Here is a 27,649-nt window from a genome sequence, read left to right on the forward strand (position 1 = left end):
GACTTCACAGTTTCCAAATAAGGGAGTTGGTGGCCATGTCTCAAACTAAAAACCTCCCTCTCGGTGCAAATTCGCTAGAGTGAACTGTGGATTCTTCTGGGGATGAACTGGATGGCTAGTACCTTGAGTGAATTTTATTGCCAGTATTTTTTAGAAGGTCTTAAAGTCTGTGGAAATATGCCAGTTGCTGCAATAATACCTCCGTTAAGGAAGATGAGCTTCCGCAACAGAGCAATTGTTTGGATGCTACTTAATGGAGCATGCCCAGGCTCCTACCTTGAAATGGAAGCTTATGGCTTTCCTGGTATGCTTAGACTACCTTGCTGCTCATTTTAGGAAGAGGGAAAAACCCACTAATGCTGTGATTACTAGCAGTATCTATGCACTAGCTGTCTTAATGCCAGCGCCAATAGCATTTTACCCAGAGGTGGGCTTGAGCATCCCAAATGTTGGTCATTATCGCCATGGTTGACAAAAACTTTTCTTTCACTCAGGTACCGTGGATAAGAAATCAGTTTGGAAAAAAAAACTTTTCATTAATACTTTACCACTACTGGTCTTTAGAGTAAAAGTTGGCAGTCTACTTGTTTTGCTTGCTAAGGCAGTGTGTGTGTGTGTGTGTGTGTGTGTGTGTGTTAATATAAATTTAGAAAACTATAAGATAACAGGAGCATAATTCCACACCAGACCCACCACTAGAGTTCTGTGTCCCCATTCACTCCACTGAAAACTGCAGTAGTTCTCCCAAGGTCACAGATATGGGTTGACTATAATTTCTACAACTATTTTTATATAATAAATATAACTATTTTACATAATATATATGTATATATATCCCCCTTTTTGATGTTCCTGCCTTCTCTTTCATTCTAAGTCACACCTACACCTATTACTACTTCTGAGTGTCCTTCCTTTTTTTCATCTTCTCTATCAGGGTCCTGATGGAATTGAGATTCAGAGCCCTCTGGTCATCTTCCCCTATCATTTCTCCCCTCTGGAAGTATGGACCAAAGTTTTTTTTGGGATGCAAAAGGTGGGAGTTCTGGATTCTGTAATTGCTTCTCCACAGGACATGAGCATTGGCAGGTCAATTTATACTCCCAGCCTGTTTCTATCTCTCCCTAGTTGGGTAGAGTTCTGGAGAGGTGAGGTTCCAGGAAGCATTGGTGAGGTCGTCTGCCCAGGGAAGTCAGGATGGACTCATAGTAACCTCTGAAACTTGGTGGCTGAAAAGCAGTAAGATATAAAGGAGGACAAAATGTTTAATAAACAGGAACTGAAAAGTAGGAATAGAGCAGATGAGAAAAAAGAATCTTAGGGTGGAAAGAAGCTAAGAAATCTATTTTAGGTATGTTCCTAAGGGCCCATGACTTCGGTAGTTTTTGCTTCAGCTTGATAGCTAACATGGAAGTGGACTAAAAATACTGTCTGGGAAGTTCTTGTATAAATGTTTTTATTACTGTCATTTTAATGAGAAAGATACAAAGAGAAAAGACCAGAGCACTGCTCAACTCTGGTTTATGGTGGTGCTGAAGATTAAACTTGGGACCACTAGGGCCTCAAGCATAAAAGTTAGTTTGCATAACCATTATGCTGTTCCCCAACCCTTAAGGCAATGCTCTTTGGCTTTCTTCAGGCTAATGAATTCCAAAGTTCCAGACTCTCAATATCAGTCCTCACTCAATTCTTCCTGTTCCATAGAGGGGGAGCCTTCTTTGCTCTCGTCAAGGAGTTTAAGGGGGTGAAATTGCACCCACACCCTGATACCATAACTACCTTGACACTTAGCATCTCCTTGTCCAGCCCGGGCCTGGTCAGCTGAGTTCTGGTTGAGGATGACTGAGAAAAAAAAACAACTGTACGTAGCTCTTACATTATGAAAATATTCTTACTTCAGCAAATTATTTCATTTTCAGGCCAGGTGATGGAGGACCTGGTTAAGTGCACATGTCACAATGTACAAGGACCCAGTTTCAAGCCCCTGGTCCCCATATGCAGGGGGGAAGCTTCACAAGTGGTGAAGCAGGGTTGCAGGTGTCTTTCTGTCTCTCTGTCTCCCCCCTCCCTCTCAATTTCTGGCTGTCTCTGTCCAACAAACAAACAAAGATAATGAAAAGTTTTTTTAAAAAATGACTGAAATTGGGGGCTGGAGAGATAGTGGCTCACCTGGTTGAACGCACATGATACAATGCGCAGTACCCAGGTTCAAGCCCCTGGTCCCCACCTGCAGGAGGAAAGCTTTATGAGTGATAAATCAGGGCTGCAGGTGTCTCTTCGTCTCTCTATCACCCCTATCCTCTCAATTCTTGGTTGTCTCTACCAATAAAGATAATAAGAAAAAATGACTGAAATGATTTCATTTTCCTATAAATCCAGTACTCTTTTGCCTGTGGGCCTTCTCTGAACCACAGCCTATAAAAATACCAATTGTAATCTTTCTATTGCACCAATAATAGATGTTATTGAATCATTGATGTATGAATAATAACTATTTTATTTACTTATCGATTCTTAGCCTTTTGCATTAAAAATGTCTACAGAAAGCATGACTTTAAAAAAAATTTTTTTTAATTATATTTAGTTATTGGACAGAGACAGCCAAAAATCAAGAAGGAAGGGGGAGATAGAGAGGGAAAGAGACAGAGAGACACCTGCAGCCCTGCTTCACCACTCACAAACCTTTCCCCCTGCAGGTGGGACTGGGGGCTCAAACCCAGGTCCTCACGCACTGTAACATGTGCTCTCAACCAGGTGCACCACCGCCTGGCCCCTGAGCATGACATATTTTACAACCAAAAAAAAAAAAAAAAAAAAACCAGCAACCCCCATACCTATGGACATCTAATCTTTGATATGGGGGCCCAAAGTATTAAATGGAGAAAGGAAGCTCTTCAATAAATGGTGCTGGAAAAACTGGGTTGAACCATGCAGAAGAATGAAACGGAACCACTTTATCTCACCAGAAACAATAATCAACTCCAAATGGACCAAGAACCCGGATGTTAGACCAGAAACTATCAAATACGTAGAGGAAGACATTGGTGGAACACTTTCCCACCTAAACCTCAAGGACATCTTTGATGATTCAAACCCAATTGCAAGGAAGACTAAAGCAGAAACAAATCAATGGGACTACATCAAATTGCAAAGCTTCTGAACAGCCAAAGAAACTATCACACAAATAAGGAGACACCTCACAGAATGGGAGAAGATCTTCACATGTCATACATCAGACAAGAGACTATAAATAAAATTAAAATTAAAAATTTTTTTAAAAAGCTGCTGGACTGAAATCTTTTTCAAAATCTAATTCTTAACCAATATGTTCAAGCAAATATAAAAATAATTTGCCCTCATTAAAAATAATTTACCCAACTGAAAAAAACAACCGCTGTTATCGAGACTATTCACTTTTTCCCATTACTATTTTTTTTTGCCATTACTATTTTTAAACACTTAAAAGCAATTAGGTTTGCCTTTTATTTTCTAATCTCACACTATTAAAACTGATCTTGTGATCCCAAATTATAACCAAAGGTCAAGACTAAAATTTCACCCAAGTGTACAGTCAGAATGCTGTTAGCTCAAGAGCTAAATTCAGCTTCAAAAGAGACAAGGCAGAGAGGCCTAAAGCTGTTAATCCTTGGCTGACCTTGAGGCCACAAATAGATTGGCAAATAAGATGGACTGGGAGGTAGAAAGGCAAATAGAACTCTTATGTTTGCTTACACAATTCATGCAGTGTAATTGATAAATGCTATTGATCATAAAGACTTCGAAAATATAACTTCTCTGGAGCTGAAAATTGCAGTGATAAATATTCCAGTGGTAAATATTTTTCATCGGTCTCACATTCAAACACCCTAAATTGCTGCAAGCTGAGATACTGAGTAAACAGATGAAGCCTCTTCCCTTGAAATATAACTTCAAGGAAAGTTGTATTTGAGATTTGAGGGTTTGTTGGCTGGTTGATTTTTGTTTGTTTGTTTGCTTGGTTTTTTGTTAGTTTTTCAAAAGCAATATGGACTAGAATAACTGATACAAGTTTCTAGGGGTGTTTGTTTGGCTCTTTTATAAAATTCACACTATTGTTCAAATTGAATTTATAGTCTAGACCCTGAGAAATTGTGCACACCAGAAATCCCTTTAAATGTGTATATTTGTATTTAGTTTTCCTTATAAAGATTTATTTTGCTTTATTTTCCCCTTCATATTAAGGAGGTTTGCTTGACAGTGCGTTCATTGGCACGTGCATACAATTTTGTTATGTAGCAGGTCCCCACATTTTTATCTCTCTCCTCCTTTCCCCTCCCTTCCCAGAGTCCTTTGCTTTGGTGCAATACAAGCTTTACTTTGTTTATTACATACGAGTTTCACATGAAGCAGAGAGAAGGACAGAGAAGCCCGAGTACCACTTGTTAACATATGCAGTCCTGGGAATGAAGCTAGGAACCCTAGGCATGAGAGTGTGATGCTCTACCAGTTGAACTGTCTCCCCAGCCACCAAATAAATATGCATTTATATATAAGTATATAGTATGGGGGTCTGGCAGTAGCGCATCAGGTTAAGCGCACATGGCGCAAAGTGCAAAAACTGGCTTTAAGATCCCGGTTCGAGCCCCCCACTCCCCACCTGCAGAGGGGGTCTCTTCACAAGCAGTGAAGCAGGTCTGCAGGTGTCTATCTTTCTCTCCCCCCTCTGTCTTCCCTTCCTCTCTCAGTTTCTCTCTGAGAAACAACAATGACAATAATAACAATCATAACAATGATAAAACAACAAGGGCAACAAAAGGGGAAAAAATGGCCTCCAAGAGCAGTGGTTTGTGGTGCAGGCACCAAGCCCCAGCAATAACCCTGGAGGCAAAATAAATAAGTATATTGTATACAAACTAGTGTTCATATGAGATTCAGGAAAGTCTCCAATATTGACTTTTTGTGGTATTACAACATTTAACTTAAGACTTTTGAGAAATAAGACAAAATTTGCTTTAAAAATACACAAGCATACTGGCATAATACCAAGTTCCTACCATGTCTAGCACAGAGAGACTGGTCTGAAACCTGCAGACAACAATAATGCTTGCAGTTAAGTTCTCTGGAACTCAAAAAAAAAAAAAAAAAGGAAGAAAAAGAAAGAAAGAGAGAGAGAGGAAGTCCTTGAAACTCTAGAAACATGTCAGTTAGCTTTAGCTTCTTTCTCAGACTGAGGGCCAGTGTCTACAAAACTTCCCACTGGGAGTCGGGCTGTAGTGCAGCGGGCTAAGCACAGGTGGCGCAAAGCACAAGGACCGGCATAAGGATCCCAGTTCGAACCCTGACTCCCCAAGGACCGGCATAAGGATCCCGGTTCGAACCCCGACTCCCCACCTGCAGGGGAGTCGCTTCACAGGGCAGTGAAGCAGGTCTGCAGGTGTCTATCTTTCTCTCCTCCTCTCTGTCTTCCCCTCCCTCTCTCTATTTCTCTCTGTCCTATCCAACAACGACAACAACAATAATAACTACAACAATAAAACAACAAGGGCAACAAAAGGGAATAAATAAATAAAATAAATATTAAAAAAAAACTTCCCACTGAGAGGCACCCAGTTGTTTGTTTTTAAATTACATTTATTTATTTTTATTTTTCCCCTTTTGTGCTCTTGTTGTTTACCATTGTTGTTGTTATTGTTGTTGGATATGACAGAGAGAAATGGAGAGAGGAGGGGAAGACAGAGAGGAGAAGAGAAAGATAGACACCTGCAGACCTGCTTCACCGCCTGTGAAGCGACTCCCCTGCAGGTGGGGAGCTGGGGCTCAAACCCGGACCCTTGTGCTTGTTCTTGTGCTTTGTGCTATGTGCGCTTCTTAACCTGCTGTGCTACCACCAAGCCCCCTATTTATTTTTATTTTTAAATTATATTTTTAATTTTTATTATATTTATTTATTTATTGAATAGAAACAGCAAGAAATTGAGAGGGAAGTGGGAGATAGAGAGACCTGAAACACTGCTTCAGCACTCACAAAGCTTTCCCCCTGCAGGTGGGGACCTGGTGCTGGAACCCGGGTTCTTGTGCCCTGTAGCATGTGTGCTCAGCCAGGTGCACCACCACCCGGTCCGTGTTTGTTTCTTAGTATTTATTTATTATTGGGTAGAAACAGAGAGAAATTGAGAGGGGCAAGGGAGGTAGAGAAGGAGAAAGAAAGACAACTGCAACACTGCTTCACCACTTGTGAAGTTTTCCCCCTGCAGAAGGAGACCAGGACTTGAACCTGGGTCCTTGCACATTGTAACATGTGTGCTCTACTGAGTATGACACCACCTGGTCCCCAGTGCCCGGGTTTTTTTCAATACATTCCTTAGTACTCTAAAAGCTCTGCCAGAGCACATTCACATATTTGCTCAGAGACCCAGGATAACCCCTGCTCTCCTTTGCAGCTGCTTCCCCACAGTAGAGATGGGCTCTGGGAGGGGTCATAAAGTGTATTCATCCAGCTTCCTTATTTACAGGAGAGGAAACAGAGATCCCAATGGGGATAGCTGATTTGTTTGAAGTCATACAACTGGTTCATAGAACCCAACAGGAGCAAATGCTATGGTTGCCTGCTATCTTTTTTTTTTTAAGTTTATTCATTTATGAGAATGAAAGCTAAGAGAAAGAGAGAACCAGAGCATCACTCTGGTCTATGCAACGCTGGAGATCCAACTGGGGACTTCATACATGCGTGCCTGACACTCTATTCACTATGCCATATCCTGGGACATTCCACTATCCTCTGAGTGAGGCACCTCCTGGGAACTCTGTTTGTTTGTTTGTTTGTTTGTTTGTTTTTCCATCATTAGAATTTCCACTGCAATCTAGGTCTTTGTTTGTTTGTTTGTTTGTTTGTTTGTTTTCAAATAGAGTTATAGAGGGATGGAGAGGGAAAAAAAAAACAACAACATCAAAGCTTCCTCTACTGTTATGAGGCCAGGCTTGAAACTGGACTGCACAGATGCAAATCAGATGCACTATCCAGGTGAGCTGTTTTGCCAGGCCAGGAATGTTGGATGACTACCAGTGAGATTTCACATCCCAAAATCCATGGCCACAATAATCTCTTTACCAAGCACCTGTAAGCGCAGCCTCTGCCTCAGCAGAGTTCTGCCAGCTCTCACATTTTTTGCCCCTTTACTGTCTCCTTTGTGGCCCCTTTCCTCCACCAGAGGAAATAACAATCTTGAGCCATACTCCCAGCAGGGGAGAAATGATAGGGGGAAGATGACCAGAGGGCTCTGAATGCTAACTCCATCAGGAACCAGAGAGGAGGGAAAAGGGAGGGACATTTGGATGTAATAATAGGTGTATGTGTGACTTGGAAAGGAAGATACAACCTATTTAAATAAAGGGGGGGTCAAATATATACAGATATAGACAGATGGTTATAGAAATAATAGTTCACCCCTATCTGCAAACTTGGGAGAGTTGCTGTAGCTTCCAATAAAGGGATTGGAGATCCAGAACAGTGGTGCCGTAGGAACAGTGCAGAGTTGTCCCTGTTATCTTGTAATTTTGCAAAAGAATGCTAAATCACTAATAAAAAGAATATAAATAAATAAATTACCAGGCCAAGGAGGGGTAAAATTGGGGCAATATGCACTGCCACTTTTTTAAAAATCACTTAGTGTTGGGAAATTGTGCAGATATAGTTGAGTTAGGCAGGACCCACAAACCACCATATTTCCATGTGAGTATTATTATTTACATATCCATCTTCTGCTTTGTTTTAAAAATGACTCCTCCACCACCACATCCCCTCAGGGTATTGCTAATTCCCTCCAGCCAGCTAAAACTACAACAACTGCAACTAAGAAAGTTCCCAGAATGCCTTTTTCTTTTCTCCACCCTCTTCCCTAGCCAATTCCATCCTGACTTGCCACTTCCATTTTTACCCTATAAAACCTGCTGCTGTTCCTGGTCTCTCTCTCTCTCTTTCTCTTCTGCATCCCAACCTGGAGAAGGGCTGGTGTGCATAGAAGGAGGTGGCCATTTTGCTAGCTCCACATGGCCTAAACCTTCTGTGCTCACACCCAACTCTGGAGTGTCTGCATGAATAAAGATGTGCGTTCCCACTCCACCACGAATTCCTGGTCTCTCTCTCTCCCGCCACGTAACCCCGACAATTTAGCATGCAGAGTACTATATCAAATGCTTTCAGTATATTGTTTCATTTTGTTCTATGAAGCCTTTTATTTCTTTCCAATTTTACCTTTTTTAAAAAAATTCACCCTATCTTACTAATCAGAGATATTAGTAACTTGTCTGAAGTCTGTAAGAGTAAATAGATATACACAATTTGTCCACCAGCCTAGCTGACTCTAAAATGTATGCACACAACTTGTCTGCGAGAACTGAAGTCATGTTAAATAAATTACAATCACTTTTTTCTTTAATATTTGTTTTATAAAAGAGCACAGAACACTATCTCAGCACATACAGCACATACAGTATAAGGGATCAAACCCAGGGCCTCACACATAAAGGTCCTACACTCAGTCCTGCACTCAACCTGCTGAGCCACTTCTCTCTCTCTCTCTCTCTATCTGGCAAGGCTAAAATGAAAATCTAAATCTCCTTAAATCTATTCTGAAGAACTTTATGACTTTACCTTTCTAGCTCCTCCTCTGGGGCTTAGTTGCATTGGTTTCTAATGTCATGCTAAAATATTACATTTTCCTCAACATTTAAGAAGAGATCATTCTTCTCACTCATAGACAGAAGTTGAAAAATAAGAATAGAAGGGAAAACACAAAGCAGGGCTTGGACTGGAGTTGATATATTGCACCAAAGCAAAAGACTCTGGGGTTGGGGAGAAGGTTCAGGTTTTGGAACATGATGGCAGAAGAGGGCTGAGTTGGGGCGAGGAGGGGGGACTGAATTGTTATGTGGAAAACTGCATGTACAAACTATTGTATTTTACTATTGACTGTAAACCATTAATTCCCCAATAAAGAAAAAAAATTTTTAAAGAGATCATTTTTAGGTAATGTACACCTTAGCTGGTACATTGATGGTCACAATTTTGTACTACAGTTATTAAAAGAGGGATTCTGTAGCCAAATACCTAGTTTTACATCCAAATAATATCATCTAGTAACTTTCCTAAACACAAGAACATTAACTTTTTGTGACTTCATCTGTAACATTTTTCATGATTATAAATTTTAAATTTATTTTGGATATAGACAGAGAGAATATGAGAGGGAAGAGGGGATGGGGAGAGAGACACCTACAGCACTGTTTCACCACTCATAAAGTTCCCCCCCTACAGTTGGGGATCAGGAGTTTGAACCCACTGTAATGTGTGTACCACCACCAAGCCAACAATGATTTTATGAGTGTTACTATAAGAGATATTAGTGAATGAATTCATAAAAAAGCAATTAGTACCTGTCACTTAGTAAGCACTCAATAAATGCTAACTCTTACTTGGGAACCAAATTCATTAATTAGAGTTCAGGGAACCAACCAGCCACAGTAACAATGGTATTTCACACTAATCATGTTTCATGGCTTTTTCACACAGAGAGACAAAATTCCAACACAAAATCTCTCATCTGTCATCTCTAGTCCTGGAAGCAACAAAGGAAATAGCACTGTTGTATGATTTAGCTAGGAATAGCATAATTAATGGAGGCAGGAGGGGTTGCAAACCACCTAGATATTTCTGCATTGGTGTAAGCTGGTTGTTATGGCAACCGTCCCCTGTCAACGACCCTTTGCCAGGCAGAGAGAGACCCATTTTTGGAGCCGTCACAGCACATCTGCTTTTCAGCTCAACTGATTAGCTCTTGTTTGCAACAATGAGCAGATGGAAAGAAAAAAAGAAAAAGAAAAGAAAATTTTAAAGAAGCGAATGTTTATTTTATCCACGAGTCTACTTTCTAATACAGACACAGACGAAGGGAGACGCCAAGTAAACTGGGTCTGTAATACAAGGGCTGCTTCTTGCATTGGTGGGATTGCAAAGTAGAATCAGTATATAGATCTGAGGTGAGAGATCATTCATGTGCACATTTAAAAGGATGTGTCTCACACTCCAGTTTCAGAGGATCATCCCACCACATCTTTGTTGTATGCACTGTCTTAGTTATCTAGCACTTGTTTCCCACACTGACCACCCCATCTGAACACACGAAAGTGAAAGAGTACAAGGTCATTGCGCCAGAAAACTGAGCTCCTGGGGTCAACTCTACTCAGAACTAGCACAAAGGACTAGCACAATCCCTGCATTCTTCCTCTGTAAAATGACACTTGCATCCTCATGCTCAAAAATATTTGAACAGTTATAATATTTACTAGGTATAAGAATTTGGGCACCATGTAGACTTTTCTCTCTCTCTCTCTCTTTCTTTTTTTCTTTCTTTCTTTCTTTCTTTCTTTCTTTCTTTCTTTCTTCCTTTCTTCCTCTCCATTGCCATCAGGGATTCTTCCTTTCTTCCTTTCCATTGCCTGCACAACAAATCTACCACTCCTAACAGCCTGGCAGCTTGCCAGCCATTTTTTTCCCTTTCTTTTCCTTTTTTATTTTAATTTGATAGGACAGAGAAAATTTGAGAGGGGATAGGAAGATAAAGTGGGAGGGAGACAGAGAGATTCCTAAAGTGCTTTCTTCACCACTCGTGAAGCTTCTCCACTGCAGGTGGGGAGCAGGGGCTCGAACCTGGATCCTTGAACATGCTAAAGTTTGTGCTCAATCAGGTGCACCACCACTCAGTACCACCCTGGGCACCAGATCTTATACATCCTGAAGCCTTACCTTCCCTGGTGGTAAGATGGAGAAAATAATATCTTTCTTAGAGAGCTACTCTAAGAATTAAATTAAATAATGCTTTTTTTTTAAATCACCAATCAGGGTCAGGAAAATAATGAGCTATTGGAAAAGTCATGAAGTATTTTCCTATGCAAAAATGTGTTATGACTTTTCCAACAACCCAATAGTACAGCTATAGAGCGCGGGACTTGCAAGCTTGATTTCAATCCCCAACACTGTAAGTGCCGGGAGTGGTACTCTGGCATCTCCCCCACCCCCAAAAATAAATTGTTTTTTAAAATCACCTATCACAGTCCCTGATACCCCTCCCAATCTCCCCCAGTCCTCTCAATTGTTCTCTATCCTATCAAGTAAAATAGAAAGAGGAAAAAAAATAAGGAAGAGATGACAGCTGGGAGCAGCTTACTCATAATAACCCTGGTGGCAATAAAAAGTAAGTAAATCAAATTTAATTTTTCCAGTATCACTTTATTGAGGAAATATTGATCTACAGGATTGTTGCTGTCACAAAAATGTATGCTCACATTTCCCCTAGATAAGTATCAGTATATTTCACCCTCCACCAAACCCTCATGTTGTTCCATCAGAGAAACTTAGATCTCCAACCTCCCTTTAGTGCTCCTCCCTTCATGCTTCTGAGTCCTCAGATCTGCTGTAATCAACCACAGTTCACTGTCCTTTGTAGATTGAGTTTCTACAGGGGGGGCACTCCTGTGGTCTATGGTGAGTGTCGTCCAGGTTTCCTGGAACTGGTTCCTTTATTGACAAGGAAAAGCCATCGCTGAACCCTGCCTGCAGTGATGGATACATTAAGGCGCAGACAGATTACTATGTAAAGACATCAACAGTGCCTTTCAGATCAGTCTTATTTCTCTGTCCATATTTCTAAGGCTCTCTCAGTATGTGCAGGAGCTCATCCAAACAGCTATGGGATCCAGGCTGAGGTTCAGGTCTATGCCATCCTCTCATGTTAACTTGCCAAATGGGGAATTTTTCTTTTTCCAACAAAGCCTCTCATCACTCTAATCCCGCTGTCCACAGGAATAGGCTTTCATTTGTCAACTCAATTCAAATGATATTTATACTCTCACTTATGAGCAATGCTTGGGGTCAAGAGCAGTCCTTGGGCATATATTCAGTAATGATTCAAACGAAGGTTGTCTTAATATGATGGCCTGCATAGTAGATTGATCTTAATACGCTTTCATTTCTGCATGCGTGAATAAGTGGCATTTAGATTAAGGATGACAGCAGTGCATGCAATACTAATGCCAGTGGGATCAAGCTGTGGCAGGCAGCCTGTATTTTTGTTCTGGGATGCAGCCGAAAGATCTTGATCTGATTTAATTTTTGAGAAATTGAACAAAATTATTATTTCCCATATTTATTTCCATTTTTATGTCACCAGCTTGAGGTGCTGCAATATTTAATTAATAATTCATTAATATTTAATTAATCCAAATAGGCAATACTACAAACTAGGTGGGTAATGGAATGTGGACCATAGCTCAGTCAAGTGTGGACAGGCAGCCCAGAAGCTCAGCTCACAGTGGCAGCATGAATTCACTAGCATACTGTCAACACCCTCTCCTTATTTCCTCTAATTACTTCATTTGGACACAGCTGAAGTTGAAAACACAGGGGGAAAGCACCAAAATAAACAAATGAATACATAAATAAAGGAAATACAGGGGGAAAGCATCATCAACTCAGAAGGGCAGAAAGAAGATTCAAATGGGGTGTCTTTAGTATCAGAGTATTTTGAAAAGTGCTCCTCAGGGCACAGAACTTTGGTGGTGGCTATACTGTGGAACCATTCCCTGGTAATTTTATAATATTTTAAACCACTATTAAATTGCTAATAAAAAAACTGAAAAAGGAAAATGCTCCTCGAGAAATACTGACTGGAATAATAAAAGGTTAATATGGACGATCATTATAATTTTTATTACAAACGGAGAATGTCAATAGCATACTGTGATGCAGGGAAGATCATTTTAAGAGGGAGAGAAAAACCAACGTGCTTAAGAAATTCCTCTGAGAAAAATAACTTGAATAATAGGAGATTAAGTTTCTTATATAAACCCAGATGTGTTTTTTTTTTGACTGAGAAGCTCAGGAAATCTATCAGAACACAAGTTCTTAAATGTCCCTGGTAGTGACCTCAGCAAGTTAGATGGCTATCATTCAGGGACTGAATGTGGAAGTGGTTATGACAATATTGCCTGAGTATCTGTGGGACAATAGTGGCTATGGTTTGTCAAAAACCACCAATGAAAAGCCCATTGTGTAGTCAGTCTTACACATATACCCCCCCAACTGTCACAGGGCTGTTCTTGTGGCTAAAAAGCTGAAATGAGGGAGTCGGGTGGTAGCGAGCGGGTTAAACGCACGTGGTGCAAAGCACGTAAGGATCCCAGTTCGAGCCCTCCCCCCCCACCCCACCTGCAGGGGAGTCACTTCACAGGCGGTGAAGCAGGTCTGCAGGTGTCTCTCTTTCTCCCCCTTTCTGTCTTCCCCTCCTCTCCATTTCTCTCCTATCTAACAATGACGACATCAATAACAACAACAATAAAAAACAAGGGCAACAAAAGGGAAAATATATTAAATAAATAAATAAAAGAATTTTAAAAAAGAAGAAGAACTGAAATGAGTTCTCTTTCTGTCTTAGGGTCAAAACCCTATTTGCTCAATACCATTTGATAATATTATTGCCCTAAGGCTGCTATAACAAAGCATCATAAACTGGGAGACTCAAAACAAAAGAATTTGGGGGTTGGGCAGTGGTGCATCGCTCAGTGCATATAGTACTAAAAGCAAGGATTGGCATAAAGATCCAGGTTCGAGCCTACAGGTCCTCACTTGCAGTGGGGGATGCTTCACAAGCAGTGACGCAGGTCTGCAGGTGTCTATCTTTCTCTCTCCCTTCTATCTCTACCTTCTCTGTAAATTCCTCTATGTACTATCTAATAGAAATGGAAAACATGGCAGTCAGGAGCAGTGGATTCTTAGTGCCAGCACTGAGCCCCAGTGATAACCCTGGAGGGGAAAAAAAGTTTGTTATTTCACAGTTTTGGACACTAGAAGTCTGAAATCAAGATTTGTCACAACTATAGCTCCTTCCAAAGCCTTATAAAGAGGGATTTCCCCTTCACCTCTTCAGCGTCTGGTGGTTACTACTAATCTTGGCATTCTTTGGCTCATAGCTTCATTTCTCTGGTCTTTGCCTTTGTAGTGAAATGCTGTCCTCTCGTGTAGACTTTTCACATGGTTGTCTTATGAGAATATCAGTCATAATGCACTAGAGACCTGTTCATCTCCACTCAACTAGTTACATCTGTGATGATCCTACTTCCAATTCAGTTCACATCCCGAGGTCGTGGGGCTTAGTATTTCAACATGTCCATTTGGGGACAATAAAATTCAAGCCATAACAACCTTCTCAATACTTATGCCCCCTCCTCTGTAGTAAATCACTTAAATTTTCTAGGGAATCAGAAAATTCCTAAGTGCTGACTAAGTGCAGCTTTGCTTGTTTACAAACACACACACACACACACACACACACACACACACACACACACCTCAGCCTTAATTCTTTCTGGATATACCAAACATAGCAGATTACCTTTTTTTTTTTTTTTTTTTTTTTTTTTTTTTTGATTTTTTTTTTTTTTATTTATTTAAATTTTTAATTTAAGAAAGGATTAGTGAACAAAAGCATAAGGTAGGAGGGGTACAACTCCACACAATTCCCACCACCCAATCCCCATAACCCACCCTCTCCCATGATAGCCTTCCCATTCTCTAGCCCTCTGGGAGCATGGACCCAGGGTCGTTGAGGGTTGCAGAAGGTAGAGGGTCTGGCTTCTGTAATTGCTTCCCCGCTGAACATGGGCGTTGACTGGTCGGTCCATACTCCCAGTCTGCCTCTCTCTTTCCCTAGTAAGGTAGGTTCCAGATGCCACCAGGATGCTGGCTAGGCTTCCCTGGATTGAAGACCCCACCAATGCAGATTACCTTTAACCATGTCTTAATTACATTTTATAATTCTGAGAACACCAGTTTGCTGTGAATCAGAACAGAAATGCTACTTCCATGTGTTACCAACCCACACATAAGTTGCCCAAATTATGCTTTCCTAAAGAAAAGATTAAGTGACCTAGTGGGGGTTGTATCATTATATGGGAATCTGGGGAATGTTATACAGGTACAAACTATTGTACTTACTGTTGAATGTGAAACATTAATTCCCCAATAAAAAATAGTACAAAAATAAAATAATAAAAGAAAAGAAAAGATTAACCAAAATCTATAGAGAAGAAGGCTATAAGGCCCCTCTCAAACTACCCACCAAACTCACCATCTCCTCTGGCTCTTTACCAAAGAATTAATTCAGTCAACAGATACTTATTGCACACCTATCCAGTACCAAGTGTAATTCAGAGAAGTCCCTTCCAGAGCTGAAAATCTAGTTAAGCAGCCTGCCTACCAACAACTATGTTACCAACAACAATGTTATGATGCTGGTGCACTAATGGGGGAGTAATGTCTGCAGGAGTAACTATGAATAGGAGCTTAAAAGTAGCCAAGGCTTAAGGAAGTATTCATACAGAATCTTCAATTGAGCTGATACTTGCAGCTGGAAAACTTTTCCAGAACGTCAAGAACCACTGTAGACAATGTAACAGCATATGAAATAGTTTAAAGGCTGATATACTGAAATAGGTTCAGAATGTTACCTATTCACTATTGTTGAGGTATTAAGAATAAGTAAATAAGGGGGTAATATCCTGTTATGAGGTTGGAGAGGTCAGTAGACAAAGGCTAGTGTGAAGGACTTTATTCTCCATCTAAAAGATTTTGACTTTGTCCTACAGTGTTTCTCTAAGTGGGCTTCATAAAGTTCTTATGAACATTTGTATGTTGTTTTTGTCTCAGTGGTGATTTTGTTACTAATAAGAATAATAGAAGTAGTGGGAAAATATTTGATCTCATAATTTCAGTACCTATATTGATTTTTTTATTATTCAAATGGCACCAAGCCACAGAGATATGCCTTTCAAAGGTCAAAGCGATACCGTTTGGCAGAGATCATCCTAGTTGACACAGAATTAAGTGGTGGGAACACTGGGTATCACATGGTGCGTGGTAGTAGGTATGATGAAGTAGCCCACAATGACTTCATGCTCCTCTGTTAAAGCTGAAAAGGTTACATCTGAAATATACTCCATTGCCAAGGCAAATAGACTTCACAGAATGACATCATTTGTCTCATGAATTAAAACCTCTTACTTGAAAGTAAGGAGGTGAAAGACAACTACCAGGTGGGTTTGCTCTGTGGAATATAGAGAACTGCAACACATGAACTTGCAAAAAATTTAAAAATATAACCAAGCTGTCTCTAAGACTTTATGACAACCATAGTTATTATCATTGGTTTGCTTGGGCCTGTGGGGGACAGAACTTTGGTGGTGGCTGTGGTGTGGAACTATACATTGTAGCCTTACAATCTTGTAACAAACTATTAATAGCAAATAAAATTAAAAGACTTTAAAGCAACTATGGTTGTTATCATTGGTTTGCGTGGGACTGGTGGTAGGGGGACAGAACTTTGGTAGTGGGTGTGGCGTGGAAATATTTCCCTATAATCTTATCATTGTGTAAACTATTGTCAAATCACTAATTTAAAAAGAGTCTTTTAATAAAAAAAAGTTTTCATAGCTCATTACTTTTTCTTTTGGGTTATCGTTCCGTAAATCAAAGTGACAAAGGAGTTATGTCTACTTTCGTGACTTGTTAAATCTATGCGAGAAGAATTAAGATGCCTGCAAACACTGGAAGCCACAGGCTTTTCCTTTTCTCTACATTGGTTCTGTCCATTACCCAAAAATGTGAGAGGATCATATACAACAGAGAGCCACTGAAGAAATCTGAGCAGATCAGTCTAAACTAATTGGTGTGTTAGGGGACAACCTTGGCCATCACACAACAGACAGCCATGGGGAGCAGGTTAGAAGCTGTGAAGCTGGATTTGCATGCATGAGAGCCAGAGTTTGATCCCTAGCATCAAATATGCCAGAGTACTGCTCTAGTCTCCTGTCCCTCTTGTAAATAAATTAATCAATTTTCTTTTTAATTCTTTCTATTTAGTTCATGAGTACTAGGTAGAAAGGAGGAGAAAGAGAAGTCAGAACAGCACTCTGGTATATGTAAAACTGGGGATTGATTTTAGGACTCATAAGTCCAACATTGTATCCACTGTGCCACCTGCCAGGCTACCAGATAATTCTTTTTAAAAATGGAGCTGGAACTACCTAAGGAGATGACTACCTGAGCCTTCTCACTAGGAAGACTTTTGGTAAATGCCAGAGAGCTACTCTTAAACACTGACCAGGGAACTATGAGAGTAAATGATGATCTGCAAACCAAACTGTACTGGTGTTCGAGAGCACAACTTTCCACTTGGAAAATTACCCTAACTTCTTTATGCATCACTTCAGAGAGAGGGTTGATGCTAGAACAAAATTAGGACCAATTCTCATGTTTTACTAGAAAGTCAACAAAGTATTCAAGAGAAGTTGCTATGTGCTAGATAACAAAACAAAATAATAATAACAACAAAAACAGGCCAAGGTCTATAGTTCTGTTGGCCAGTTCAAGCTGAAACCTTTCCCTTCAACAAACCATGTGTCATTGGGATACATCTACCTAAGGAAGGTGACACTTTCTATACACATAAGTTGCGTGAACTTGTTGGGACATGGCTCACGAAGAGCTGCACCTTCTAGATGGAGCAGTTGTATTATTATTATTATTATTATTATTATTATTATTATTATTATTATTATTATTAAGAATAGAAACAGAAAGAAATTGAGATGGGAATGGGAGATAGAGCCCTGCTTCACCACTCATGAAGCTTTCCCCTTGCAGGTGGGGACCAGAGCCTTGAACCTGGGTTCTTGTGCACTGTAATGTGTGCGCTTAACCAAGTGCGCCACCACCATTAACTTTTCCTAATTGCATGAAAGTACCTGGTGTGTTCATTCTAACTTAATGCTGTCTCTCTGAAATTAAGTCTCATCATTATCATTCACCAAACCAGAACTCTCACAGTTTAATGAGGATAAAAGATTTTCCTCTTCTTGAAAAGTCTTTGAAACATATAAAAAAAGGCTAGATCCTGGGAGTTGGGCGGTAGCACAGAGGTTAAGTGCAGGGGGCGCAAAGCGCAAGGACCAGCATAAGGATCCCGGTTCAGGCCCCTGGATCCCCACCTGCAGGGAAGTCGATTCATGGGCGGTGAAGCAGGTCTGCAGGTGTCTGTCTTTATCTCCTCCTCTCTGTCTCTCCCTCCTCTCTCCATTTCTCTCTGTCCTATCCAACAACAAGGACATCAATAACAACAACAGTAGTGACTACAACAATAAAACAATAAGGCAACAAAAAGGGAAAATGAATAAATAAATATTAAAAAATAAATTAAAAAAGGCTACATCCTAAGAAAATAAACACACCCATCCAAAGAGATCTGTGTATGCCTATGTTCATAGCAGTACAATTTGTAATAGTCCAAACTTGGAAGCAACCAAGGTATCCAACAGAATATGAATAGCTATGAAAACTGTGGTGGTATATATTTACAATGGAATACTACTCCACTATTAAGAATGATAAAATCACCTTCTTTGCCTCATCTTGGATGGAACTTGAAATCTTATTAATTGAGATAAGCCAGAAAGAGAAGGATAAATATGGGTGATATCACCCATGGGAATAACGTAAGAAACAAGAACAAAAAGGAAAAATACAAAGTTAAACTTGGCCTGGGTTTGGTATATTACAATATACCATACACCAAAGCAAAGGACCCTGGGGAGTGAGTGGGAGGGGTCCTGGTGCACAATGGTAGAAAAGGACCTAGACCCCGAGGGGGTGAAAGTTGGTGAGATGAGAGACTTTCCCCATGTGTCAACAACTGTACTATAAACCATTAACTCTCCAAAAAAAAAAAAAAAGTAGCATCAAGACACTCAACAAACACAAGGAAATAAATGCCTACTGCTTACCTCAGGGGCCATCCAGAAAGGGGTGCCAACAGACGTGTTTCTCCTCAGGCGTGTGCTGGTGAGCTGGGCTGAGACACCTACAAGGAAAGGATATCAGATTTCAGAGGTGAACAGAGATGATGCCAGACCAGAAGTTGGCAAACATTTTCCATAATGGCTGAGATAGTAAATATCTTAGCTTCTGTGGGGCATATGGTTTCCGTCACAACTACTTTGCTATTACAGTATGAGAATAGTCATAGAGCACAAAAAAAAAAAAAAAAAAAAAAAAGCTCTGTCTCCATAAATGTCACTTATTGGTGCCTAGACTCTTCACATGTCACAAAATCTATTCCTCTTTTTATCTTTTTTCCAACTAATTAAGTTCTTTTTTTCAAACCTGCAATGAACAAACTGTCTCTAAGACTTGTGAGAACTATGGTGGTTATCACTGGGAGGGTGGGGGGCACAGAACCTTGATTGGGGGGTATGTGTGGAACTATACCCTGTAGCTGCATAATCTCATAAACCACTGTTAATCTCAAATAAAAATGGCTTGGAAAAATTTAAACTTAAAATTAAAAAAAAAAAGTTTAACTATTCTTAGTTCTCAAGCCCTACAAAGCTGAAGGAAGATCATATTTAGCTTGCAAGATGCAATTTGTCAAATTTAGTGCAAGATTATTTAACAGTCTATCTAGATCAATAGGATGTTTCTTTTCCTAATGAACATTTCTGTCCATATTGCTGCAAAATTAGAATGAAAAGACAAACATTAACAGCCAGGATTAACCTAAAATATCTTTCTACTATACTTCCAAAATGTGTCAGATGATTTCTTTCTTGCTTCCTTTGACAGAGATTGGCATGCATTATCTTGAACAGAGCATTGGTGTAGACATAAAAAGTTTTCAGTGTTTTATCTTACCTCAAAGCCTGGAAACCTGGCAAGAAAGCTATGCTGGTCAAATTGAAAAAGAATCTGACTGATAATGTTATTTTTTAGGGCTCAGTGTTGAGGACCTGAATTTTAATATAATCCTAATGTACTATATCTTGTTCAACATTCTTACTTTATAGCACAAGGGGATAAAGTATAAATAAGGGAACACTGGATTAGGATCCAGATGACCTGCTTTCCATCCCAATTATGGCTCTTTGTAGTTGTATGACCTTGAATGGAACACCCACTTGAGAAAGGTGATTTTTCTCACCTTCAAATTGGAGATAACGCCTATACTATCCTGTTTAATTTCTAGAAATTACTTTTGTAGTCACTGGAATTTTAGGAACCTTCTACTGGAAAAACTAGCCATCTTTACCCTTCTGGCTACAAAGCTGGTGCTTGAGTAAATCATCATTAATTCCCTTCTCATCCTTCTAGGCTCTTCCCCTCATAACATATTCACTACCCTCTGGAATATGTGGAAAACACATCTTTAATATTATATATACAGCATATTCATGGACTTATACTGCTCTTTATATAGAAAGAAAGGCATAAGCCTTATGCTAAAAGCTATTTTCTTTGCTCATTCTTCAGTAAATAGAACAGTACACTTAAAAGTAACTGAATTTGTTTTTGAATATTTTCTTTTTTTAATATTTATTTTATTTATTCCCTTTTGTTGCCCTTGTTGTTTTACTGTTATTTATTATTGTTGTCATTGTTGTTGGATAGGACAGAGAGAAATGGAGAGAGGAGGGGAAGACAGAGAGGGGAAAGACAGACACAGACCTGCTTCGCCGCCTGTGAAGGGACCCCCCTGCAGGTGGGGAGCTGGGGGCTTGAACCGGGATCCTGACACCGGTCCTTAAGCTTAGAGCCACCTGCGCTTAACCCGCTGCGCTACAGCCTGACTCCCTGAATATTTTCTTCTGAACAAATAATTCACTGATTTTTAAAAAATGTATTGGCACGATGGTTATCACTGGGGTTCAGTATCTACACAATGACCTATTGCTCCAGGTGGCCAGTTTTTCTCTTTCTTTTTCTTTCTTTCTTTCTTTCTCTCTTTCTTTCTCCCTCTCTCTCTCCCTCTCTTTCTCTTATCCTCTCTTTGTTTTATTTTCTTTTTTCTTTTTTGACTGAAACAAAGAGCATATTTTCCATCACTATTATCTCTGGGAATTGGTGCTGGCATGACTCTACCATTCCTAGTTGATATGTTTTTTGTTTTTTTATAGGGGTGAGAGACAAAACTAGAGGGAGAGAGAAAGTAGAACAGCTGCAGCACTGTCCCACTGGCTCGTGTGGCTTCCCCACTGCATGTGGGAGCTTGGCCCTTGGCCCTTGTGCACAGTAAAGTCTGCACTCTACCAGGTGCACCAACACCTGGCCCCTTCACTGATGGATTTTTGACATGAAAACCTTTCTTAGCAATAAAAAGATAGATATCAATCTTTCCTTCCACGATGCTGGCATTAATAAAGAACATTTTTAAAGTGATCCTGGCTCATACTGACCGGCACTAAGAGGCTACTCAGATTCCTGTGCTCGAGTCTATCTGGGCCCTCAGTCAGGCTGATGAGGTTAACAGTTAATTTTATTCATAGATTTTCTTCAAGCTTGGGAGATACTCTCTGTCCTAAGCCAACTTTCTAGCCCTATTCTAATTCTGACACCATCTTCCCAGACAATATTTTTATACACCTACATGTTAGCTTTCAAACTCAAACAAAAACTATGAAAGTCATGGGCCCCAGGAATATACCTAAACTAGACTTCCTCACTGCTTTATACCCTAAGATCCCTATTCTCATCTGCTCTATTCCTACATTTGGTTCCTGTTCATTAATCATTTTGTCCTGCTTTGTATCTTAACCACCTTCTAGCCTCCAAGTTGCAGATGCTATCGTGATTCCATCCTGATTTTCCTGAGCAGATGACCTCACCAACCCACCAATATGCCCCTGACCCTCACCTCTCCAGAGTCCTACCCCGCTAGGGAAGGACAGAAACAGGTGGGGCTGTAAACCAACTTGTCAACACCTATGTCCAGCAGATAAGCAACTATCGAAGCCAGAACTCCCACTTTGGTACCCTCAAAAAAAATTTGGCCCATATTCCCAGAGGGGGAGAAATGTTAGGGGAAGATGACCAGTGGACTCTGAACTCCAACTCCACCAGGACACAGAGAGAGAAGAGGAAAGGAGGAAAGATATTCAGAAGTAGTAATGGGTGTGGGTAGGTGTGACTTAGAAAGGAAGAGAAGGTGGGACCATGGGGGGAAAAAAAGGGGGGAGGCAATTATGTATAAATATAGACAGATAGTTAAAGATACTCAACCCATGGCTACAACCTTGGGAAAACTACTGAAGCTCCTAATGAGGAGGGGATGGGGATACAGAATTCTGGTGGTGGGAATGCTTCAGAATTATAACCCTGTTTCTTATACTTTTGTAAATCAGTATTAAGTCACTAATAAAATTTTTTTAAAAAGTGCTCCTGTAAATGTTTTCTCATTATTTGTAACAATCACGCTGAAGTAATAGTTGTGGTTCAACTCACATAGGTTCAACCATTCAATAAACGTAAAAAAAAAAAAAATCTGTTAAATTGTTTCAATATGAGTGTTTCCAAAAGATTCTTAATAGTTCTCTGGTCTTAGGTGATACTGCTGTTTCCTCGCATGCTGCCATTTCCTGTTAATACTTCAATTCAAACAGCTTCACATGTAGCAGCAATAATCACAGTTTAAAGAGATGTTAGCTCCCAGACCCAAAGGACAATTTTACCTTCTGCTCACTGAGAACGAATATGCCTAAGGTTACGGAAAGTCATTTGAAAGACCCAACTGCCTTCTCTTTTCATATGCAAAAGAAGAAATGACAAAATGTAAATTATAGACAATAGCCTTGAGATGTGAAATTCTACCCAGAACACCAAGTTTTCCCACCAAACTCTCCTTCTGAAACACTTTAATTTTTATCTTTAATAAAATTGCTGCTAAAGCTGAAAATAGATGAACGAACAGCTTCTCCTAGGGTGATCCATCTGGTAACCCACCCCCCCATCGCCAGCCTGTGTTTGACAGGAAAAGTCCCTCAGTCTAGTCTTCTGAGATTTCAATAAATTGTTGCCTTTGGCTAAACTGTACACATCAAGAAAACAAATGACAAGCAGTCTTTACCAAAGTCAACGAGCTTTACTCCTCCTTCTGTTGTCAGAAGAATGTTATTCCCCTTGACATCACGGTGGATGATTCGGTTGTTGTGCAAATGCTGAAGGCCCTGCATGTCGCCCCACCAACAAACAACAGGAAAGAGAAAGGAAATGTGCATGGTTATTTTAAAACAATTACCCTGCTATTAAAAAGTCCAATCAAACTTCACATTCAGCTACACCTCCCTGAGATTACAAACCTTGCAAATTACGGGGTGACTTCCCCACTGTTAACATGCAATGGGGCACCACCATAAGCCAGAGCTGAGCTGTACTCTGGTTAGAAGAGGTGGGAGTTGGGCGGTAGCACAGCGGGTTAAACGCATGTGGCGCAAAGCGCAAGGACCGGCATAAGGATCCCGGTTCGAGTCCCCGACTCCCCACCTGCAGGGGGGTCACTTCACAGATGGTGAAGCAGGTCTGCAGGTGTCTAATCTTTCTCTCCCCGTCTTCCCCTCCTCTCTCCATTTCTCTCTGTCCTATCCTGCAACGATGACATTAATAACTACAACAACAATGAAAAAAAAGGGCAGCAAAAGGGAAAAATAAATAAATATTTTTTAAAAATTTTTTAAAGAGAGAGTGTTTGAGGGACCAAGAGATGGTTCACCCACTAGAGCACATACTTTACCATACATAAGGATCCAGGTTCGAGTTCCCCAACCACTACATGGGAACACTTTTACAGAAGCTTTAGCAGTGGAACAGTGTTGAATTTAAGCTCATCTATCTTAAAAATGAAAAAGGAGGGAGTAGGGCGGTAGTGTAGCTGGTTGTGGCACCCAGGGCAAGGACGGGCTTAAGGATCCCCACCTGCGGGGCGGGGGGGGGGGGGTGTGTGTCGCTTCACTAGTGGTGAAGCAGTCTTTCTCTCCCCCTCTCTGTCTTCCCCTCCTCTCTCCATTTCTCTCTGTCCTATTCAACAACAATGGCATCAATAACAACAACAATAATAATAATAACTACAACAATAAAACAACATGGTCAGCAAAAGGGAATAAGTAAATAAAAATTTTAAAAAATGAAAAAGGAATCTTCCAAGAGAAGTGGTTATCATATCATTTAAAAAAATACAATGGTCCCCAAGTGATGAAAAGTTGACCTCTCTGCTGTCATCCCCAGCTAGGTGGATATTCTTACCAAGAGAGCCCCATACAAAATGTATGAGATCATTGCTTCATCCAACTGCTGACCACACCGGAGTAGTCCCTTGACAAGTTCCGTGACTGAGCCCCCATTACACAGCTGTAAAACAGGTGCCCGAACACGCACAAAAAGGAAAGAAAAAGCAGTAAGTAAGGAAAAGTTCACTGATCAGTGAGTCAGTGTCGTCAAATAAATTCGCAGACTACTAAACTCTAAGTCAGGATAATCAATCTTCAAATTCTGATACATAGCTAAATTTAGGGGTGTGTGTGTTTTCTTTATTCCTGGTGGTGATTCATAATAAAAAGCATATGTCCAAAAAGCTGACATTTTTCACTGTCAAGTTGTTGTCATTTAGAAAAATCTGGTGTATTCAGGATGGTATGGCCGTAGACACATTTAGAAATTTGGAAGAGAAAGACATAAGGAATTAAGGTAACTTACTGGGTATGTTTCACTTTACATAAACATTGTATTTATTATTATTATTTTATGTACGCATTTATTTATTTATTTTTATTTATAAAAAGGAAACACTGACTAAACCATAGGATAAGAGGGGTACAACTCCACACAATTCTCACCACCAGAACTCCATATCCCCACCACTCCCCTGATAGCTTTCCAATTCTTTAACCCTCTGAGAGTATGGACCCAAGGTCATTGTGGGATGCAGAAGGTGGAAGGTCTGGCTTCTGGAATTGCTTCCCCATTGAACATAGGCATTGACATGTCGATCCATACTCCCAGCCTGTCTCTCTCTTTCCCTAGTGGGGAAGGGCTCTGGGGAAGCAGAGCTCCAGGACACATTGGTGGGATTGTCTGTCTAGGGAAGTCTGATTGGCATCATCCTAACATCTGGAACCTGGTGGTTGAAAAGAGAGCTAACATACAAAGCCAAACAAATTGTTGACCAATCATGGACCTAAAGGCTAGAATAATGCAGATGAAGAGTTGGGGGGGGGTCCTCCATTTTCTAGATAACTAGTAGGCATATTTTAGTTATATTCCAAAGCTTTCTGGTCCTTTTTCCAGTCACAACATCATCTCCCCAGACAATAACTTGGATCTACCTGCATATCAGATTTCAGGCTCAGGGAAAAAAGAAAAAGAGAAAAAAAAATAGTATACCCACAGGCCCTTTGGGATATGTATTTATTTTTTACCAGAGCACAGCTCCACTCTGGCTTATGGTGGTGCAGGGGATTGAACCTGGGACTTTGGAACCCTAGGCATGAGCATCTCTGTGCATAATAACATTGGATTTTTTTAATGTGCATTTTTGCATAAAACTGGAAGAAGATGGTGCCCTTGATCCTTGAGAGGGGATAAAGTTCAGTGATTCCCAAGCTTAGTGGTGGTGCTAAAGGCATTAGAAATCCAACCAGGAGACTTCCGGGAGCCATGGCCATGGAGTAAAGGTGGACAGTCCAGACTGCACTGAAAACAACAAATATCTATAGCAATCAGTTTTAACAAACCTTACCAATGACAGCTGATCCATCTGCAGAAGCACTGCATTTCAGCCACCAAGTTTTAGAGGCTGTATGATTCCATCCTGACTTCCCTGGGCAGATAACCTTACCAATGCTTCCTGGAACCCCACCTCTCCAGAGCCCTACCCCACTAGTGAAAGATAGAAACAGTCTGGGAGTATGGATTGACCTGTCAACACCCAATGTCCAGCAGAGAAGCAATTACAGAAGCCAGAGCTCCTACCTTCTGCACCCCAAAACAACCTTGATCCATACTCACAGAGGGATAAATGATAGGGAAGAATCCAAAGGAGAGGATGAGACACAGAACTCTGGTGGTGAGAATAGTATAGAATCACACTCCTATTATGATTATACCCCTTACCATCTTTAAAATCACTAATTAAAAAAAATAAACATTAAAAAAAAAGAAATTCATCGAGTAGCTCTTTCTAGAATTCCATGTCCAGTTTAAGGGGGTAAAGTTATTTTAAAAATCCTTTATTTTGCTTTATTTTTATTAGACTTGATAGGACAGAGGAAAATTAAAAAAGGAAGTGAGATAAAGAAACTTCATCTACTCAACTTAAGCCTTTCAGAAACTTTATATGCCCATCTCTTTTTATTCTAAAATTTAAAACACTGAAGATTATATCTTGAATATTTGTTCTTTATGATGCTCTAGCGTTTGAGTATGTAAACAAAGTATCTATGCTTTAGGGGTGACCTAAGGATCTTCAGTGATAAAATTTTACTAACTGAAGAAGCAACTGTGCACATTTGGGTTTGATACATGGCATCTAAAATCAAGGATTCTTAACTGCTTTGAACCAGGGAGGTGAATATACTGAAAGTGTAAACAGCACATTTGTGTATTCATCTTGCATTTCTCCACTGAGAAAAGTCAGAACTTTCTCCAGATTCTTAGTCACCCATGTCCACATTTTTTAGATCATTCTTGACATTCTGCAATTTGGGAAGGAGTTAACTAGGAAATAGTAAGGGGGCCCTTGGTTGTGATGCCTGAGTCAACTGCTGTTCACTAAACAAGGAATCTGAGGGAGCACAGATTAGCACTTTTCCAAAAAGAAGACAACTCTGTACCAAGATAATAACACATTACAATATATTTGACTCTAATTATGAACATCTGCAATGTTTTAATAAAAGGAGAACAGATGTTTTTATGTGATGTATCATTTCCTGCTATCTACATAGGAGACACTTTGCACGCACATTAACCATCAAGGTATCTGGAACTGAATCTGCTGCTGTTTTATCATTAAGACTCTCATAAGAAAGCATTATAACTAAAAATCTAATATAGGCAGCCTTGGATGTGGCACAGTGGATAAAGTGTTGATCTCTCAAGCATGAAGCCCAAAGTTCAGTCTCCATCATCAAATGTGCCCGAGTGGCACTCTGGTTCTCTCTCCCCTTTTCCACCTCTCTTAAATAAATAAACATCAAATGTGGAAATAAGGAATCTTTAAAACTAGGTAAATATTCTTTCTCTCAAGAATGATTTAAGAGCACCTACGGAAGTACTAAAATGTGTTAGAAGGCCAATGGTTCCATGAGTTGCGGACCTTATAAAGTGCCCTAGGGTGTTTCTCTTTGTCAACACCAGGTACAGCTGGTAACTTAAGACTCTGATGACCCTAACCTTGTACACCGACATCTTGTTTTCTAAAGAGGTCTATGCTCCCTTGAGTCTGACTATGTCGTACACAACCTTAGAAGGGCAAGAAATGGGGCTGTAGCACAGCGGGTTAAGAGCAGGTGGCGCAAAACGCAAGGACCAGCATAAGGATCCCGGTTTGAGCCTCCGGCTCCCCACCTGCAGGGGATTCACTTCAAAGGCAGTGAAACAGGTCAGCAGGTGTCTATCTTTCTTTCCCCCTCTCTGTCTAAGCCCTCCTATTTCCATTTCTCTCTGTCTTATCCAACAACAACAACATCAATAATAACTGCAACAATAAAACAAGGGCAACAAAACAGAATAAATAAATAAATATTA

General features: G+C 40.2%; 1 protein-coding gene across 1 annotated transcript in view; it reads right to left on the reverse strand.

Annotated features, from left to right (window-relative positions):
• MYO3B (myosin IIIB) overlaps window positions 1–27,649 on the reverse strand; it is a 508,363-nt gene that overhangs the window by 473,003 nt on the left and 7,711 nt on the right. Inside the window, exons 3-5 of the mRNA XM_060177727.1 lie at window positions 24,149–24,253; window positions 22,977–23,076; window positions 18,865–18,941 (exon numbers count right to left, since the gene is read on the reverse strand). Of these exons, the coding sequence (XP_060033710.1) occupies window positions 18,865–18,941; window positions 22,977–23,076; window positions 24,149–24,253 (282 nt within the window). The remainder of the gene's footprint in view (window positions 1–18,864; window positions 18,942–22,976; window positions 23,077–24,148; window positions 24,254–27,649) is intronic.

Source organism: Erinaceus europaeus, chromosome 18 (assembly GCF_950295315.1).
Source record: "Erinaceus europaeus chromosome 18, mEriEur2.1, whole genome shotgun sequence".
NCBI classification, from domain to species: domain Eukaryota; kingdom Metazoa; phylum Chordata; class Mammalia; order Eulipotyphla; family Erinaceidae; genus Erinaceus; species Erinaceus europaeus.